The sequence below is a fragment of the Heterodontus francisci genome, chromosome 6, assembly GCF_036365525.1.
Source record: "Heterodontus francisci isolate sHetFra1 chromosome 6, sHetFra1.hap1, whole genome shotgun sequence".
In the NCBI taxonomy this organism is placed as follows: Eukaryota; Metazoa; Chordata; class Chondrichthyes; order Heterodontiformes; family Heterodontidae; genus Heterodontus; species Heterodontus francisci.
In genome coordinates, this window is record NC_090376.1 from 121080936 (window position 1) to 121098046 (window position 17111).

Below are 17111 nucleotides of genomic sequence, written 5' to 3' on the forward strand. Positions count from 1 at the left end.
ACGTCTTTACCCAGAGAGCGGTGAGGGGAAGCTAGTTGAGACATGGACTCGATGGGCCGAATGGCCTCCTTCTGTAATGTCTGTACAAGGGAGAAAGGAATGGAAGGCTATGCTGATAGGGCAAAATGAAGAGGGGTCGGAGGAGGCTGGTGTGGAGCATAAACACTGGCATGCACCAGTTGGGCCAAATGGCCTGTTTCTGTGCTGTAAATTCTATATAATTATATTAAAAGAATGCATTCCTGTTTTTTTTTAAAAAAGCAGTAAAGTTATAAAAGCTAATTACGTGAGGGCTTCAGTTCATTTATGTGGAAAGGAAATTCATAATATTCGGAAACATTTTGCTGCTCTGGTTTGTTAAGTTTTCTGTTTCTTTTTTGCCTGATTCTTAGAAAGTTCTACCGTGGAAAAGAGGATTTTTGACCCGAATTCTCCTGGTGGCATCTGGTGGAATCACACTGCTGTACTGCCGCTGGAGGATCATGGGCACAGGCCCCCCAGCTTTCACTGAAGTGGATAACCCAGCATCTTTTGCAGACAGCGCTATTGTGCGGGTAAGCTGGGGTCACTACTTTTGAAAGTGAAGTGCTCTGCTTTTTTGTAATCCAAAGTCAAATAGTTCACAACCCAGTGCATTTAAATTTTAAGTATTCATGTTGTGAATATATATTATATTACATTGTATCTACAGCACAGAAACAGCTATTTCAGCTCAGTTGGTCTGTGCTGGTGTTTATGCTCCACACGAACCTCCTCCCTCCCCTTGTCATCTCACCCTATCAGCAGAAACGTCTATTCCTTTCTCTCTCATGTGCTTATCTAGCTTCCCCTTACATGCATCTTGTACTGTTTTTATATATCGCAAATTTTACCAAGTATGTATTTCCTAACCCTTGTAGCCAGTATTTTTGCATTTCTCCATTTGGGGAATGATTTTGATGTTGGGAGTTAGGCTAAACCTTTATAAAATCACTGGCTAGGCCTAAGCTGGTGTATTGCGCCCAATCCTAGGCACCACACTTTAGGAAGGATGTTGAGGCCTTGGAGAGGGTGCTGAGGAGATTCATTGGAATGGTCCCAGGGACTTCAGTTATGTCCAGAGACTGGAGAAGCTGGGATTGTTCTCCTTAGGGCAGAGAATATTAAGAGGAAATTTGATAGAGGTGTTCAAAATTATGAAGGGTTTTGTTAGAGTAAATAAGGAGAAACTGTTTCAATTGGCGGTTCCACTGGTTAGTAACCAGAGGACACAGATTGGAGGTAATTAGCAAAAATAATTCATGGGGGAAATTTTTTTACGCGGTGAATTGTTGTGATCTGGAATGCACTGCCTGAAAGGGCAGTGGAAGCAAATTCAATAGTAACTTTCAAAAGGGAATTGGATAAATACTTGAAAATGCGAAATTTACAGGGCTATGGGGAAAGAGCAGGGGATTGGGACTAATTGGATAGATTTTTCAAAGAGCTGGCACAGGCACGATGGGCTGAATGGCCTCCTCCTGCGCTGTATGATTCAAAAATGTGAGTTGCTCATTAGTGTTGCAGTACCAGTTGTCCAGATTTTCTGTGCTCCCAACCACCACCAGTATCAAAGTCACGAGCTGTCACTCCTTGCAGCTTCTCCCAGTGCCACCTGATATATAAAACAAGAAGTAACAGCTTCAGTCTTTCACTGGATAAGGTGGTTTTGTTTTTGTTGTAAAATACATCTCTGTTATACAACTGATTCTAGCCTGGTTATTTAGCATTGCTTTTGGTGAAATGGATTAATTTTTTTTAAGAAGCTAATGTTCTTGTTTATTTTGTTTATCAGGCTATTAATTATAATTACTACTACTCTCTGAACACATGGCTACTAGTGTATCCCTGGTGGCTGTGCTTTGATTGGTCAATGGGCTGTTTACCTCTGATTAAATCAATCAGCGACGTTAGAATATTTGCCCCCCTCGTACTTTGGTTCTTCCTTATCGGGATCATGTGGCAAGCTTTATGCTCCACCAACACAGATGAAAGAAGGTAAGGTGTTTGGTTTTGATAAATATTTACCATTACCAGTTGCAAATGAAGTAAACTCCTTTTAAGGGGCTTGATGGGGTCGATGCTGGGCGGATGTTTCCCTTGGCTGGGGAGTTTAGAGCTAAGGGTCTCACAGTCAGTGGTTCCTCTAATTTTTTCTCTTTTGCATGTTGCCTGCTTATTGCATTGCCCAGTACATTGCAGATTGCTGCGCGGAACTGAGATAATCTTTTTAATACCGTTAGCTGGGTTGTATTCCAGGAGCAAACCTTTGATTTGCATGTTGCCCTTCAACTCCCAAAGCAAATGTTAAAAAGATTTGCATATTTGTGTTTGCATGTGGCTAATGTTAAGGTAACTTGGCTGTCTCTCCAAAAGACTTTTTAACTCTGTGTCTACTTTTAAGGTAACTAAAATCCATATTGTCATGTTGATCTGATATTCGTTTTCTAAGCTGCAAACATAATGTGTAAACAAATGTATTTGAATACATTTACAGAATCTTTGCCTCTGGAATCACACTTGTGGTCATCCCGTTCCTTCCTGCATCAAACATTTTCTTCAGAGTAGGGTTTGTGATTGCAGAGAGGGTTATCTATCTCTCCAGTGCTGGTTACTGCATGCTATTAGCTTATGGAATTTGCATTTTGTCGAGACAAGGCAGGAGAATCAAGGTAGGGACACATTTTTACTTCCTCGTCCCTCTGTTAACAAATGGAAGCTTCATAAATTGCAGGGTTAAAATGGGTTATGAATCGCACTTTTTAATTTTCTCTTTGTGATTTTCTTTAGAACATCATCTCTGTTGCTGTGACAGGCTTGGTAATTCTGAATATTATGCAATGTGTCAGACGTAGTTGCCATTGGAGGACAGAAGAAAATCTTTTCACAAGTGCTTTGTCAGTATGTCCCTTCAATGCCAAAGTAAGAAAAGATGCTTAATAAGAATAAAAAGAACTTAATGCAAATTTTCTGGAATAATTAATTTAGAAAAATATTGGAAGATAATACTCTTAATGACTAAATTATGAATGAAATTTTATGCACATTTGAATTTAATTTGCTCAATACGCTGCCCATGCACTAAAAGACTTGCATTTCTATAGCGCCTTTCACAATCCCAGGACGTCTCAAAGCGCTTTAGAGCTAGTGAAGTACTTCTGAAGTGTAGTCACTGTTGTAATGTAGGAAACGGGGTAGCTAATTTGTGCACAGCAAGCTCCCACAAACAGTAATGTGATAATGATAAGATAATCTGTTCTTAGTGATGTTGTTTTGAGGGACAAATATTGGCCAGGACACTGGGGACAACTCCCCTGCTCTTCAAACTAGTGCCAGAGGATTTTTTTTACATCCACCTGAGAAGGTAGACGGGGCCTTGGTTTAACGTCTCAACCAAAAGGCGGTACTTCTGACAGTGCAGCACTCCTTCAGTACTGCGCTGGGACTGTCGGCCTAGATTTTGTGCTCAAGCCACAACCTTCTGACTCGGAGGCGAGTGTGCTGCCAACTGAGCCACAGCTGACTCTGTTAATCGCTGTGTACTGGAGTGCATTATGAAGCCCTTGTCATTCAATACTGATGAAGCCATTTTTTTCTGCAGGTACACTACAATGTTGGCAAAAATCTAGCTGACCGAGGAAAAGAGATATCTGCAATCCAGTATTATAGAGAAGCTGTTAGGTATTCACACACCTTGTTTTATTAGTTAAGAATTATATTATAGAAGGTGCAAAGTTCACTCCTTAAATAGAAACAAATTTAATTGTGGTGAAAATTTTAGAAACTTTTCATTTTATTTTTCAGACTCAATCCAAAGTATGTCCATGCTATGAACAATCTCGGAAACATCTTAAAGGAAAGGAAGGAGCTACATGAAGCAGAGAAGCTACTCTCCAGAGCTGTAGCCATTCAGTATGTTTCAATTTATGTTTAATTTTAATTAATTCATTTGTGGGGGAGACCAAAACGAGGGGTCATAACTGTTAGTCACTAATAAATCCAATAAGGATTTCAGGAGAAACGTCTTTACCTATAGATTGTTGAGAATATGGAATTTGCTACCATAAGGAGGGATTGATGTGCATAATATAGATGCATTTAAAGTGAAGCTAGATAAACACACACGGAGAAAGGAGTAGAAGGTTAATCCTTGATTACTGAAGTACTGTCTGGAGTGCTGCGTGCAGTTTTGGTCTCCTTTCCTAAGGCAGGATATACTACCCCTAGAGGGAGTGCAACAAAGGTTCACTGGGATGAGAGGTCTGTCCAATAGAGTCATAGAGCGATACAGCACTGAAACAGGCCCTTTGGCCCAATGAGTCTACGCCGACCATCAACCACCCATTTATACTAATCCTACATTAATCCTATTTTTCCCTCTCACATCCCCACCTTCCCTCAATTCTCCTACCACCGACCTACACTAGGGGCAATTTTTTTTTTTACGATGGCCAATTTACCTATCAACCCTATCTTTGGCATGTGGGAGGATACCAGAGCACCCGGAGGAAACCCATGCAGTCGCAGGGAGAACTTGCAAACTCTGCACAGGCAGTACCCAGAACTGAACCCGGGACGCTGGAGCTGTGTGGCTGCAGTGCTAACCACTGCGCCACTGTCCCACCCATGGAGAGAGGAGAGATTGAGTAGAATGCGCCTATATTCCCAGGAATTTAGATGAATAAGAGCTGATCTCATTGAAACATAAAATTCTTAAGGGACTTAACAGGATTGACACAGGCAGGATGTTTCCCTTGGCTGAGGAGCCTAGAACATGGGGTTACAGTCTTAGAATAAGGGATAGGCAATTTAGGACGGTGATGAGAAATTTCTTCATTCAACGGATTGTGAATCTTTGGATTCTGTCCCACAAGGCTGTGGATATTCAGTCATTGAGTATATTCAAGTCAGAGATAGGCAGATTTTTGGAGACTAAGAGAATTAAGGGATATTGGTATAGTTTGGGAAGATGTAGGTGGGGTACTTCAACCATGATGGTATTGATTGGTGGAGCAAGCCCGAGAGGCTAAAGGGCCAAATGGCCTTCTGCTCCTATTTCTTATGCTCTTAATAGGATGAGATGTAGAGGGGTGGGAGGGGGCTCATGTGGAGTATAAACACCAGTATAGACCAGATGGGCTGAATGGGCTGTTTCTGTGCTGTTAATTCTATGTAATTCTGTTCAATCGTAGCTTGTTTTGAAAGCATGAGGATTTAATCTTCACACTTGGTTTCTGATGCACAGACCTGATTTCGCTGCTGCCTGGATGAATCTAGGAATCGTACAGAATAGTTTGAGCAAATTTGAAGAGGCTGAAAGGAGTTACTGGACAGCAATAAAATACAGAAAAAAATATCCAGACTGCTATTACAATTTAGGACGTCTGGTAGGTATGTTTGAAATATGGTGTCAGTGTGTCTGAATTTAAATATGATAAAAGCATCCTTGTACTTGTCAGAAGTACAAACTTAAATTGTTTCCACATGAATAACTTGTCTACTTGTGACGTAGTCCAAAACTAGGGGCCATAAATATGACAGTCATTAATAAATCCAATATGGAATTCAGGACAAGCCTTTTTACCCAGAGAGTAGTGAGAATGTGGAACTCCGTACCTCAGGGAGACTTTGAGGTGAATAGCGTAGATACATTTAACAGGAAGTTAGTTAAGCACATGAGGGAGAAAGGAATATAAGGACATATTGATGGGGTGGGAAGACACTCATGTGGAGTTTAAACCATCCAGTTGGGCCAAATGGCCAGTTTCTGTGCTGTAAATTCTATATGGAGTAATTTCAAAGTTAAGTGTTGGGTATTTGCTCTGTTTCAGCTCTGTGTTTTGTAACATTTCCACAAGCTATTCTACCCAATCTAACATTTCACCTCTACTTTTGTCGGTGGCTTACTAACATTTGTGGGTGGCTTTTATATTCCTTTATTACACCGCACCCCTATCATTTTCACCCTGCATTATCTGGTTGGAAGACATCCTCATTTGGGTAGATCCGTGACTAACACATCTCCAGGTTCCCACCACTGTTGCCCTTCAGCCAGTCACCAGAAGATGTAAGATTATACTCCAGTGATAAAATTCACTGCATTACTAGAGCTAGAAATAAGAAGCAATTGGCCATAAAACTTTGGGTAAATGTCAACTTATTACGTGATATAATTTTTCTGCCATCTGTTTTTTAATCTTTCCTTTTGCTTTTAGTACGCAGACCTGCACCGGACTGTAGATGCTCTCAACGCCTGGCGGAATGCTACCCTTCTCAAACCTAACCACAGTCTGGCTTGGAATAACTTAATCATATTACTTGATAACACAGGTAACAGATTGTGTTCTAGACTTGTACAGTATTGTTTCTTTCTTTGTAGAAGTTAGGTAGTTTAGTTTAAGATAATAATTCTGAGTAATTCATTGTTAAGATGATTTTTTTTTAAATTTCCAGGCTTTTTCCTGTTTAGCAATAAGGGATGTGGTAAAAAATTAAAAAGATTACTTGTTCTTGTCCTTTTGGTCTATCTTGAGGCAACTGTTGCAAACCAACTGGCTGAGATCAGTTAACCTTCCAAACCCGCTACCTCTACCACCTAGAAGGACAAAGGCAGCAGATACATGGGGAGACCACCATCTGCAAGTTCCCCATCAACTCTCACACCATCCTGACCTGGAAGTATATCACCATTCCTTCACTGTCGCTTAATCAAAATCCTGGAACTCCCTCCCTAACAGCACTGAGGGAGCACCTACATCACACAAACTGCAGCGATTCAAGAAGGCAGCTCACCACCACCTTCTCAAGGGCAATTAGGGATGGGCAACAAATACTGGCCGAGATCATACCTGTTTACTTCTATTTGTGCTGTCAGTTCATCTACCTTGTTGCAAATGCTGTGTGCATTCAGATAGAGTGCCTTTAAATTCTGCCTTTTATTATTTTTGCAACTTCTAGCCTTATCTGATGGCGTACTCTGAAGTTTGTATGCTCTGTTCCTTCCGGCCACACTCAAGATTATCAATTCCCTTACTGCTACCTTGCTGTCTTGCCTTGTCCTCTCTCTTTTTAATTTATCACATTTTCCCTCACTTGATTCCTCGCCCCCATTATTTAGTTTAAAGCCCTCTCTACTGCTCTAGTTAATACGACTCGCCAGAACACTGGTCCCAGCACGGTTCAGATGAAGACTGTCACAATGCTACAGCTCCCATTTTCCCCATACCGGTGCTAAATTTTGTTTAAACGCTTCTGTGAAAGCGCCTTGGGATGTTTTACAATGTTAAGTTGCTATATAAATGCAATTAGTTGTTGTTGGGAAAGAGAGGAATTTAATACAGTGTCGTATGGAATGGTTACTTCTTTACGTTGGGCTCTGAGGGATGCTTGTACTTTCCATTCCTGAAGGGCAGGTTTACCTGATGGCAACCACATTGTGGAAACTGCTGCATTGCAAAGTGGGATAAACCTGGTATAAATGGGTCTTAAATAAAAACAGAAAATGCTGGGAATACTCAGCAGGGCAGGGAGCATCTATGGAGAGAAAAACAGAGTTAATGTTTCATAGAGTCATGTACAGCACAGAAAGAGGCCACTCAGCCCATCGAGTCCATGCCAGCTCTCCGTGGAGCTGTCTAGTCAGTCCCACTCCCCTGCTCAATCCTCATAGCCCTGCAAGTTTATTTCCTTTGAGTGCTCATCCAATTCCCTTTTAAATGATTGATTATCTCTGCTTCCACCACCCTTGTGGGCAGTGACTTCCAGGTCATTACCACTTGCTGCGTAAAAAAGTTCTTCCTCACATTCCCCTTGCATCTCTTGTCCAAAACCTTCAATCTGTGTCTCCTAGGCCTTGTGCCATCAGTTAATGGGAACAGTATCTTGTTGTCTAACATATCTAAGCCTGTCATAATCTTGTACACCGCTATCAAATCTCTCCTCAGTCTCCTTTCCTCCAAGGAGAACAACCCCAGCTTTTCCAAACAAACCTTGTAGCTAAAATCCCCCATCCCTGAAACCATTCTGGTAAAGCTTGTCTGCACCCTCTCAAGATCCCTTTAAGGTGTGATGACCAGACCTTGATGCAGTACTGTAATTGGCGTCTAACCAGAGCTTTATAAAGGTTCAGCATAATTTCCCTGCTATTGTACTTAATGTCCCTATTTATGAAGCCCAAGATCCCATATGATTTGCTAACTACTCTCTCAATATGTCCTGCCACCTTCAAAGATCGATGCACATGTACCCCCAGGTCCCTCTGTCCCGCACGCTCTTTAGAACTGTGCCATTAAGTCTATATTGCCTCACCCTATCCCTTCTTGCAAAATGCATCGCCTTACGCTTCTCTGTATTAAATTCCATCAGCAACTTCTCTGTCCATTCTGTTTGCTTATCTGTGTCCTGTTGCAGGCAGTTCGTATCATCCTCACTGTTTGCCACCCCTCCAAGTTTGGTATCATTAAAAAAATTTGAAATTCTACTCTGTGTTCCAAGATCCAAGTCATTTATGTATAGCAAAAAACACAGTGGTCCTAGCATTGACCCTTGGGGAACACCATTGTCCACCATCTTCCAGTCTGAAAAACAAACATTTACCAAAACTCACTGTTTTATGTCCTTAAGTTCTGATAAAATGGTCACAGACTTGAAACGTTAACTCTGTTTCTCTCTCCACAGATGCTGCCTAACCTGCTGAGTATTTCCAGCATTTTCTGACTCTATTTCAGATTTCCAGCATCTGCAGTATATTGCTTTTGTACAAGCGGGTCTTCCTGATAGCAGGTGATCGTGGACCTGATAAGTTTACACCGGAGTTGCCACTGAGTGGGTGAGACATTGCATCAAAACCATTACAAGCATTTCTTCAAGACCAATCAGAAAGAAAGAATTTGGTGTTTATATAGTGCTTTTAATGACCTCAGCACATCCCAAAGTGCTGTGCAGCCAACTGTTGTAATGTAGGAAACGCAGCAGCCAATTTGTGCACAGCAAGCTCCCACAGGCACCCACGAGATCATGACCAGATAATCTGTTTTTAGTGAAGTTTGAGGGATAATACATAATTTTGAGCTCTGCTGCTCTATCTCCTTCCACCATTTCAATGCTCCCCTGCACACAGTGAGGCTGGAATGTTGAGGAGGTTCTGCTGCATTTTCTACAACACAAGCATAACATTCTATTTTAAAATGTACATTACTTTGGTACATTCTCCTGCCAATGACTTAGAATTACACAGCACAGAAAGGAAAGAGGGCCTTTGACAGCGCATCGTGCCTGTGCTGGCTCCTTGAAAGAGCTATCAATTAGTCCCACTTACCCTACTCTTTCTGCATAACCTTGTGAATTTGACCTGTACAAATATTTATCCAATTCCCTTTTGAAAGTTTCCATTGAATCTAGTTCCATCATCCTTTCAGGAAGCGCATTCCAGATCACAACAACTTCACTGTGTAAAAACATTTCTCCCTTTTGTTTTGCCAGTTACCTTAAAGCTGTGTCCTTTGATTACCGACCCTCCTGCCAGTTTCTCCTAATGTATTCTATCAAAACCCTTCATTATGTTGAACACCTCTTCGGGAGAAGGAGACTATCAAGCATGAATAAAATAAAACAAATATTAAAAACAAAGTTGAAATTAATGTTTGACAGTGAATTTACTATAAACTCTGTTTTCAAGATTTGTATTGTAAGTTACGCAAAAGGTTAATTTAGTTGCTGCAAACTGTATATATGTATGGGGTTACAGTTTCCGCTTTGGGCACAATCAGCAATCCAGTCACAAATTTTTCCCTTTTCGAGAAGTTTTTTTCCCCCTCAATTTTCTGCTCAAACTCATTTACATATTGCCAAATGCAAAATCTGCCGCAAGCCAGCACAATCAAGTAGTGTTTTAAAACAATATTTCAAAAAAATTTGCTTTAAAATGTTTCTTGATATATTTAAGAGTAGTAATTTGATGGAGTTTGATTGGGTTTATCACAAAAAATAAGCATTTTAAATGACAGGTCAATCCATCATCTCTGAGTAACTTGCTTTGAAATTACTGGAAAATGACTTTTAAAAAAAATACAGAACCATTTTCTAGTTCGATTGGGATACAATAGTCAGCTCCTTAGTAAACTTTAAAAAAATCATTCAAAACCTTTCAAAACATTCCTATTAGTGTTCCTGCACCCAAAAAGAAATCCAGCTAAATGTTTGGTGCCTCCTGGAAGGTCCACAAATGAGCACAATTAGCAGAAACTCATCATGTCAATTAATTCAGCCTGGGGGCGTGGCCAGTTTTGTATGCGGGGCTCTGCGTCCAGCAGAATCTCTTTTAAAACTAACGGCAAATGTTGCAGAAATTAGATATGTGCTGAATGTAATTTGTGTTTAAAGTTCTGCAATCTTTTGCACCAGTTAGGCAATTTTAGGCCGTAATCTGCTTTAAAAAAAAAAGCATAAAGAAGTGGAAATTATACCCCAGTTACAACTGCTGTAAATAACTGCTATTTTAATATCTAAACCAGTGTTGTTTTAATAATTAGGCAATTTAGCACAAGCTGAAGCAGTTGGAAAAGAAGCCCTAAAATTGCTACCCAGTGATCACACAATCATGTTTTCATTTGCAAATGTGCTCGGTAAATTGAAAAAGTACAAGGTGAGTTGCCACAAATTGGAAACTTTGTACGCGTTCATTTTTAAAGTATAAGAAACGCGCTCATAATTCTGCTCTCGGGTACGTGAAGTCAAGTGCTTTTTATTCTGTTTTCAAACCATTGGTTCACATTTTAAATACTGTCAGCCATGGCTCAGTGGGTAGCACGCTCGCTCCTGAGTCAGAAGGTTGTGGGTTCAAGTCCCACATCACAGAATCCTTACAGTGCAAAATGAGGCCATCCGGCTGATCGTGTCCGCACTGACTCTCTGAAACAGCAATTTCCTCAGTTTATTCCCCTGCCTTCTCCCCATAACCCTGCACGTTCTTCCTTTTCATATAACTAATTCCCTTTTGAATGCTTCAATTGAACCTGCCTCCACCACACTCTCAGGCAGAGCATTCCAGACCTTAACCACTTGCTGTGTGAAAAAGTTTTTCCTCATGTCACTTTTGCTTCTCTTACCAAATACTTTAAATCTGTGCCCACTCGTTCTCGATCCTTTCATGAGTGGGAACAATTTCTCTCTATCCACTCTGTCCAGACCCCTCATGATTTTGAATACTTCTATCAGATCACCTCTCAGCCTTCTCTAAGGAAAACAGTCCTAACTTCTCCAATCTATCTTCATAACTGAAATTCCTCATCCCTGGAACCATTCTCGTGTATCTTTTCTGTACGGTCTTCAGTGTCCTCACGTCTTTCCTAAAGTGCGGTGCCCAGAACTGGACGCAATACTCCAGCTGAGGCTGAACTAGTGTCCTGTACAAGTTCAACATAACTTCCTTGCCCTTGTACTCTATGCCCCTATTAATAAAGCCCAGGATACTGTATGCTTTATTAACTGCTCTCTAAACCTGTCCTGCCATCTTCAATGACTTATGCACATATACACCCAGTTCCCTATGCTCCTGCATAGAATTGTACCCTTTATTCTATATTGTCTCTCCATGTTCTTCCTACCAAAATGAATTACTTCACATTTCTCTGCATTGAACTTCATCTGCCACCTGTCTGCCCATTCCACCAACTTGTATATGTCCTTTTGAAGTTCTACACTATCCTCCTCACAGTTCACAATGCTTCCAAGTTTCGTATCGTCTGCAAACTTTGAAATTGTGCCCTGTACACCAAGGTCTAGGTCATTAATATATATCAGGAAAAGCAAGGGTCCCAACACTGATCCCTACATCAGGGACTTGAGCACAAAATCCAGGCTGTCACTCACAGTGCAATGCTGAGGGAGTGCTGCACTGTTGGAGGTGCCGTCTTCCAGTTGAGACATTAAATTGAGGCTTCTTCTGACATAAAAGATCCCATGGCACTATTTTGAAGAGCAGGTGTTTTGGGAGGTTATGAAAGGTGTTGTATAAATGCAAGTTTTTTTTAAACCAGATTCCTTTTATGTTTCTTGATTTGACATAATTAATGCTTTAGGAAAGGTAACAAATTGTTCTCAGCAATGTGACACCTTATACCCCATAATAACTGACAATGTTGTGTGCCTGAAGGTATGTTTGCAAGAAGTTGGCAATTGTGCTTTAATTCTGCAGTTCATAACTAAGAGAGACTTTCATTTATACAGAGTTCTTCAGGATGTCCCAAAGCGCTTTACAGCCAGTGAAGTACTTTTGAAATGGAGTCACTGCTGTAATATGGGAAACATGGCAGCCAATTCCCGCACAGCAAGCTCCCACAAACAGGAACATGATAATGATCAGATAATCTGTTTTTTTGTGATGTCGTTTTGAGGAATAAATACTGGCTGGGACACTGGAGAGAACTCCATCTCTCTTCTAAATAGTGGCCCTGGGACCTTTTACGTCCACCTGAGAGGGCAGGAAGGGACTCAATTTAACATATCTGAAAGACAGCACCTCCAACAGTGCAGCACTCCCTCAGTACTGCACTGGATGGAGTGTCAGCCTGTATTTTGTGCTCAAATCTCTGGAGTGGGACTTGAGCCTACAACCTTCTGATTCATAGGTGAGAGCGCTACCCACTGAGCCACTGCTGTCAATAATTAAAAACCACAATAACAGAACACAGACATGTAACTAATGGAAGCAACAGAACTGGCACATAGTCATGGTGTAATTAACTTTATTCTTGACAATTCATTTGATATGGACCTTATTCTGTAGCTTTTCTTTAAGTTCATAATTTTAAGATTTTACCTTTAAACGTGTGTGAACTGTTAACTGTTTTTGTATATACAGGAATCTGAAGGTCTGTTTCTAAAAGCAATTCAGATTAATCCTACCATAGCAAGCTACCGTGGAAATTTAGGTAGGTTTCATTTCTAAGCAACTGAAACCTTGAACGTATTTCAAACTACTTGCTGCTTTTACTAGCAAAGTTGTACCAGTATATCTTCCAGATTTTGTTACTGTATGGAGAATATTATTTTATCCTGTTAATAGTCTCTAGCATTCCTTGTAATTGCTTAAAGATAGACAAAATACTGATGGTTGTATTATTACTGATAAATTAACATTAAAAAATACGAATTCAGTGAACCCTGAAAGTAAATACATTTTATAATGATTTTTACTATGCATCCAAAGAATATTTGTTGCCAATCAAAGTGTGGCAGTGTTGTGACCTAATGTCTATTAAGAACTGCACTGTGGCTGCTATCCTAACTTGCATCAAGTCCCAGTCACCTATCACCCTTGTGCTCGCTGACCTATATTGGCTCCCGGTCCAACAATGTCCTGGTTTTATAATTCTCATCCTTATTTTCAAATCCCTCTGTGGTCTCGCCCCTCCCTATCTCTGTAATGTCCTCCACACCCTCCGAGATCTCTGCGTTCTTTCTATTCTGACATCTTGTGCACCCCGGATTTTAATCGCTCCAACATTGGTGGTCATGCCTACAGCTGTCAAGCGTCTAAGCTCTGGAATTCTCTGCATAAACCTCTCTGCCTCTCTCTCCTCCTCGTTTCGTCAAACCTACCTCTTTGACCAAGCTTTTGGTTATTTGTCTTAATATCTCCTAACATAGCTCGTTATCAAACAAAATTTGATAACTCTCCTGTGAAGCAGCTTGGGACATTTAACTATGTTAAAGGTGCTATATAAATGCAACTTGTTGCTGTGCAATGAGAGAGTTGTTAAGCGAAAGACATGACTCATTGCACAACAACACCTTACATTTATATAGCACCTTTAATGTTGTAAAACGTCCCAAGCTGCTTCACAGGAGAGTTATCAAAGACATCAGGAGGATTTGCTGTCTATTCTAACTATAGGTTGATAATTAGTGGGGAAAATGGCTTTTCCTTCGAGCAAAAACCTCAAGTGTATACCTGTAAACAGGCAGAGCATCTACAGACCCATTATTATTGAACAGATATGTATGGATTTACTAAATAAAAGATAAAACTCCCTTTATATTTACCCAGTAGTACACTTGAAGCAAAATCTCACATGCAGCTCATACTGAATCGTAGAATCACATGGCACAGAAGGAGGCCATTTGTCCATCGTGCCTGTGCTTTCTCTTTGAAAGACCTTTCCCATTGGTCCCACTCCCTCTGCTCTTTTCCCATAGCCCTGCAATTTTTTCCTTTTCAAATATTTATCCAATTCCCTTTTGAAAGTTGTTATTGAATCTGCTTCCACTGCCCTTTCAGGCAGCACATTCCAGATCACAACAACTCGCATTTTAAAAAATAAAAAAATTTCTCCCCCAGAGTTTTTTGCCAATTATCTTAAATCTGTGTCCTCTAGTTACCAACCCACCTACCAGTAGAAACAGAGTAACGAAGGAGAAACTATCAAAGCTCTTCATAATTTTGAATACCTTTATTAAATCTCCTCTTAGTGTACTCTGTTCCAAGGAGAACAAGCACAGCTTCTCCACTCATTTACTAGTCCTTTATCCTAGAACACCAGTCTGCAACCCAAATACATTTTAACCATGTTTGAGTAATGGAAAGTTTGTGCTTCGGCTGCAGCTGTACTTTACCATCGCTGGGGGAGACTCGATCTGGCCAGTGAACAATACAAGCTTGCTCTGAGGCTTGATCCAGCCTCGCCGGGGATCGTGGAGAACTACAACTTGCTGAAGAAAAAACTTGAACAAGTGAAGAAAGGCTGACAATAATGGGAGAAAGTTGAAGGATAACTAAAATTATAAGTTCTCACTGTTAGAAAATGGTTAACTGCAACACTAGTGAATGAGACTCCCAAAGCAATCTCAGTGTAAGCCATAATGTTTGTACTGTGACAACGCTCATTCCACATCTGCTTAGTTGTGCTTCCCTGTACCCTTCCTCTTCAAATGTTTGCTTAATTCCCTCTTAAATGTTGTGATTGACTCAGCTTCTTGGAAACCCCAGTCAAATTCCAAATATTGACAGACACTGAGAGTTTTGAATCTGGGATAGCATTGCCAGAATCTGATGATAAACCCCTTTGATCACAAATTGTAGAATGTCATGAGTTTTAACCCAGATGCACAGGAGGTAGCATACATAGGAACAGGAAGAGGAGGCCATTCAGCCCCTCGAGCCTGATCCGCCATTCAATTAGATCATGGCTGATCTGTATCTTAACTCCATTTACCCGTCTTCATTCTGTAACCATTAATACCCTCACCCAATGACAATCTATTAATCTTAGTCTTAAAATTTTCATTTGAACCTCAGCCTCAACAGCTCTTTGTGGGAGAGAGTTCCAGATTTCCACTCCCCATTGTGTGAAGAAGTGCTTCTTGACATCACCCCTGAACGGCCTGGCTCTAATTTTAAGTTCTGCTCCCTTGTTCTGGACTCCCCCCAATCAGAGGGAATAGTTTCTCTCTATCTACCATATCAACTCCTTTTAATCATCTTAAACACTTCAGTTAAATTCCCCCTTAATCTTCTATTCTGGAAGGAATAGAAGCCCAGTCTATGCAACTTTCCTCATAATTTAAGCCTTTGAGCCCTGGTATCATTCTGGTGAATCTGTGCTGCACCCCCTCCAAGGCTAATATATACTTCCTCAGGTGCGGTGCCCAGAACTGAATGCAGGACTCTAAATGGGGTCTAACCAGAACTTTTATACAACTGTAGCCTAACATTCAGCCCTTTGTATTCCAGACCACTTGAGATTAATGGTCAACATTCCATTAGCCCTTTCAATTTTATTTTGTACCTGTCCACTAGCTTCTTGTGATTTCTGTACTTAGATCCCTAAATCTCTCCACAGTGCATGGCTTCTCACCATTTAGAAAACAGTCTGATCGACCTTTCTTGGGTCCAAAGCGGATGATGTTTGTGATAGAAGAGAGCAGGGAGCAACTGGCTTCTGTTTAGTTTTCCCAGTTTGAAACCTGTTTCTTGTGATCATTGAAAAGAGATGTAGAGAAATCACAGCAAGACCCCATCAGCACCTGAAAGATACTGAATGAAAGCATTCAATCTTTTCAATTTGCTAAAGTATCTTACACTGTTTATAAATGTGCCTTCATTTGGATCACCTTGAGAATTCCTAAAATCGGGAGAGAACATTTAAGCAAACAGTGAGTTTATAATGAAACTTAGTTATCCAGTGAGTATATTAATGGCATGTTTTGAATTGTACATATTTTAACATGTAAAACATTTATATTGTCATTAAAATATGCTTTTACATCCAACCTTTGTTCTATTTTGTTAGGTTAAATGTTTGTAATGTGACCAATTTCAAGAGTGGTAACTGGTGTCTACCTCACCTCTTACTGAAACACAAAAATAAGTAGATTTTCCTTGATAGAATTACATCAAATTTACAGTGCAGAAACAGGCCATTCGGCCCAGTTAGTCTGTGCTGGTGTGTGTGCTCCGCACAAGCTGCCTCCCACTCCTCTTCATTTCACCCTATTGATATAACATTCTATTCCTTTCTCCCTCGCGTTTATCCAGATTCCCCTTAAATGCATCTATGCTATTCTCTTCGACCACTCCTTGTGGTGGTGAGTTCCACATTCTCACCACTCCCTGGGTAAAAAGTTTCTCCTGAATTCACTATTGAATTTATTAGTGATTATCTTATATTTATGGCACCTAGTTTTGGTCTCCTGTACAGGTGGAAACATCTCTATGTCTCTCCTATTGAAACCCTTTCATAACCATAAAGTCCTCTGTGACTTTATGTGCGGCACAGTGGCGCAGTGGTTAGCACCGCAGCCTCACAGCTCCAGCGACCCGAGTTCAATTCTGGGTACTGCCTGTGTGGAGTTTACAAGTTCTCCCTGTGTCTGTGTGGGTTTCCTCCGGGTGCTCCGGTTTCCTCCCACATGCCAAAGACTTGCAGGTTGATAGGTTAATTGGCCATTATAAATTGCCCCTAGTATAGGTAGGTGGTAGGGAAATATAGGGACAGGTGGGGATGTGGTAGGAATATGGAATTAGTGTAGGATTAGTATAAATGGGTGGTTGATGGTCGGCACAGACTCGGTGGGCCGAAGGGCCTGTTTCAGTG

General features: G+C 40.7%; 1 protein-coding gene across 11 annotated transcripts in view; it reads left to right on the forward strand.

Annotated features, from left to right (window-relative positions):
* Positions 1 to 16287, forward strand: part of tmtc4 (transmembrane O-mannosyltransferase targeting cadherins 4) — a 29649-nt gene extending 13362 nt beyond the window's left edge. For 3 of the 11 annotated variants that reach the window (XM_068034204.1, XM_068034202.1, XM_068034203.1), the window contains exons 8-18: positions 393 to 554; positions 1814 to 2016; positions 2516 to 2690; positions 2809 to 2940; positions 3620 to 3699; positions 3823 to 3930; positions 5264 to 5405; positions 6234 to 6348; positions 10548 to 10660; positions 12878 to 12947; positions 14621 to 16287. In XM_068034204.1, the coding sequence (XP_067890305.1) occupies positions 393 to 554; positions 1814 to 2016; positions 2516 to 2690; positions 2809 to 2940; positions 3620 to 3699; positions 3823 to 3930; positions 5264 to 5405; positions 6234 to 6348; positions 10548 to 10660; positions 12878 to 12947; positions 14621 to 14763 (1443 nt within the window). In that variant the 3' untranslated portion in view covers positions 14764 to 16287. Of the gene's footprint in view, positions 1 to 392; positions 555 to 1813; positions 2017 to 2515; positions 2691 to 2808; positions 2941 to 3619; positions 3700 to 3822; positions 3931 to 5263; positions 5410 to 6233; positions 6349 to 8694; positions 8846 to 9498; positions 9830 to 10547; positions 10661 to 12877; positions 12948 to 14620 lie in introns of those variants that run through there. The other 8 variants (XM_068034206.1, XM_068034207.1, XM_068034210.1 and 5 more) reach the window with 8 other exon arrangements.
* The last annotated feature ends 824 nt before the right edge of the window (positions 16288 to 17111 follow it).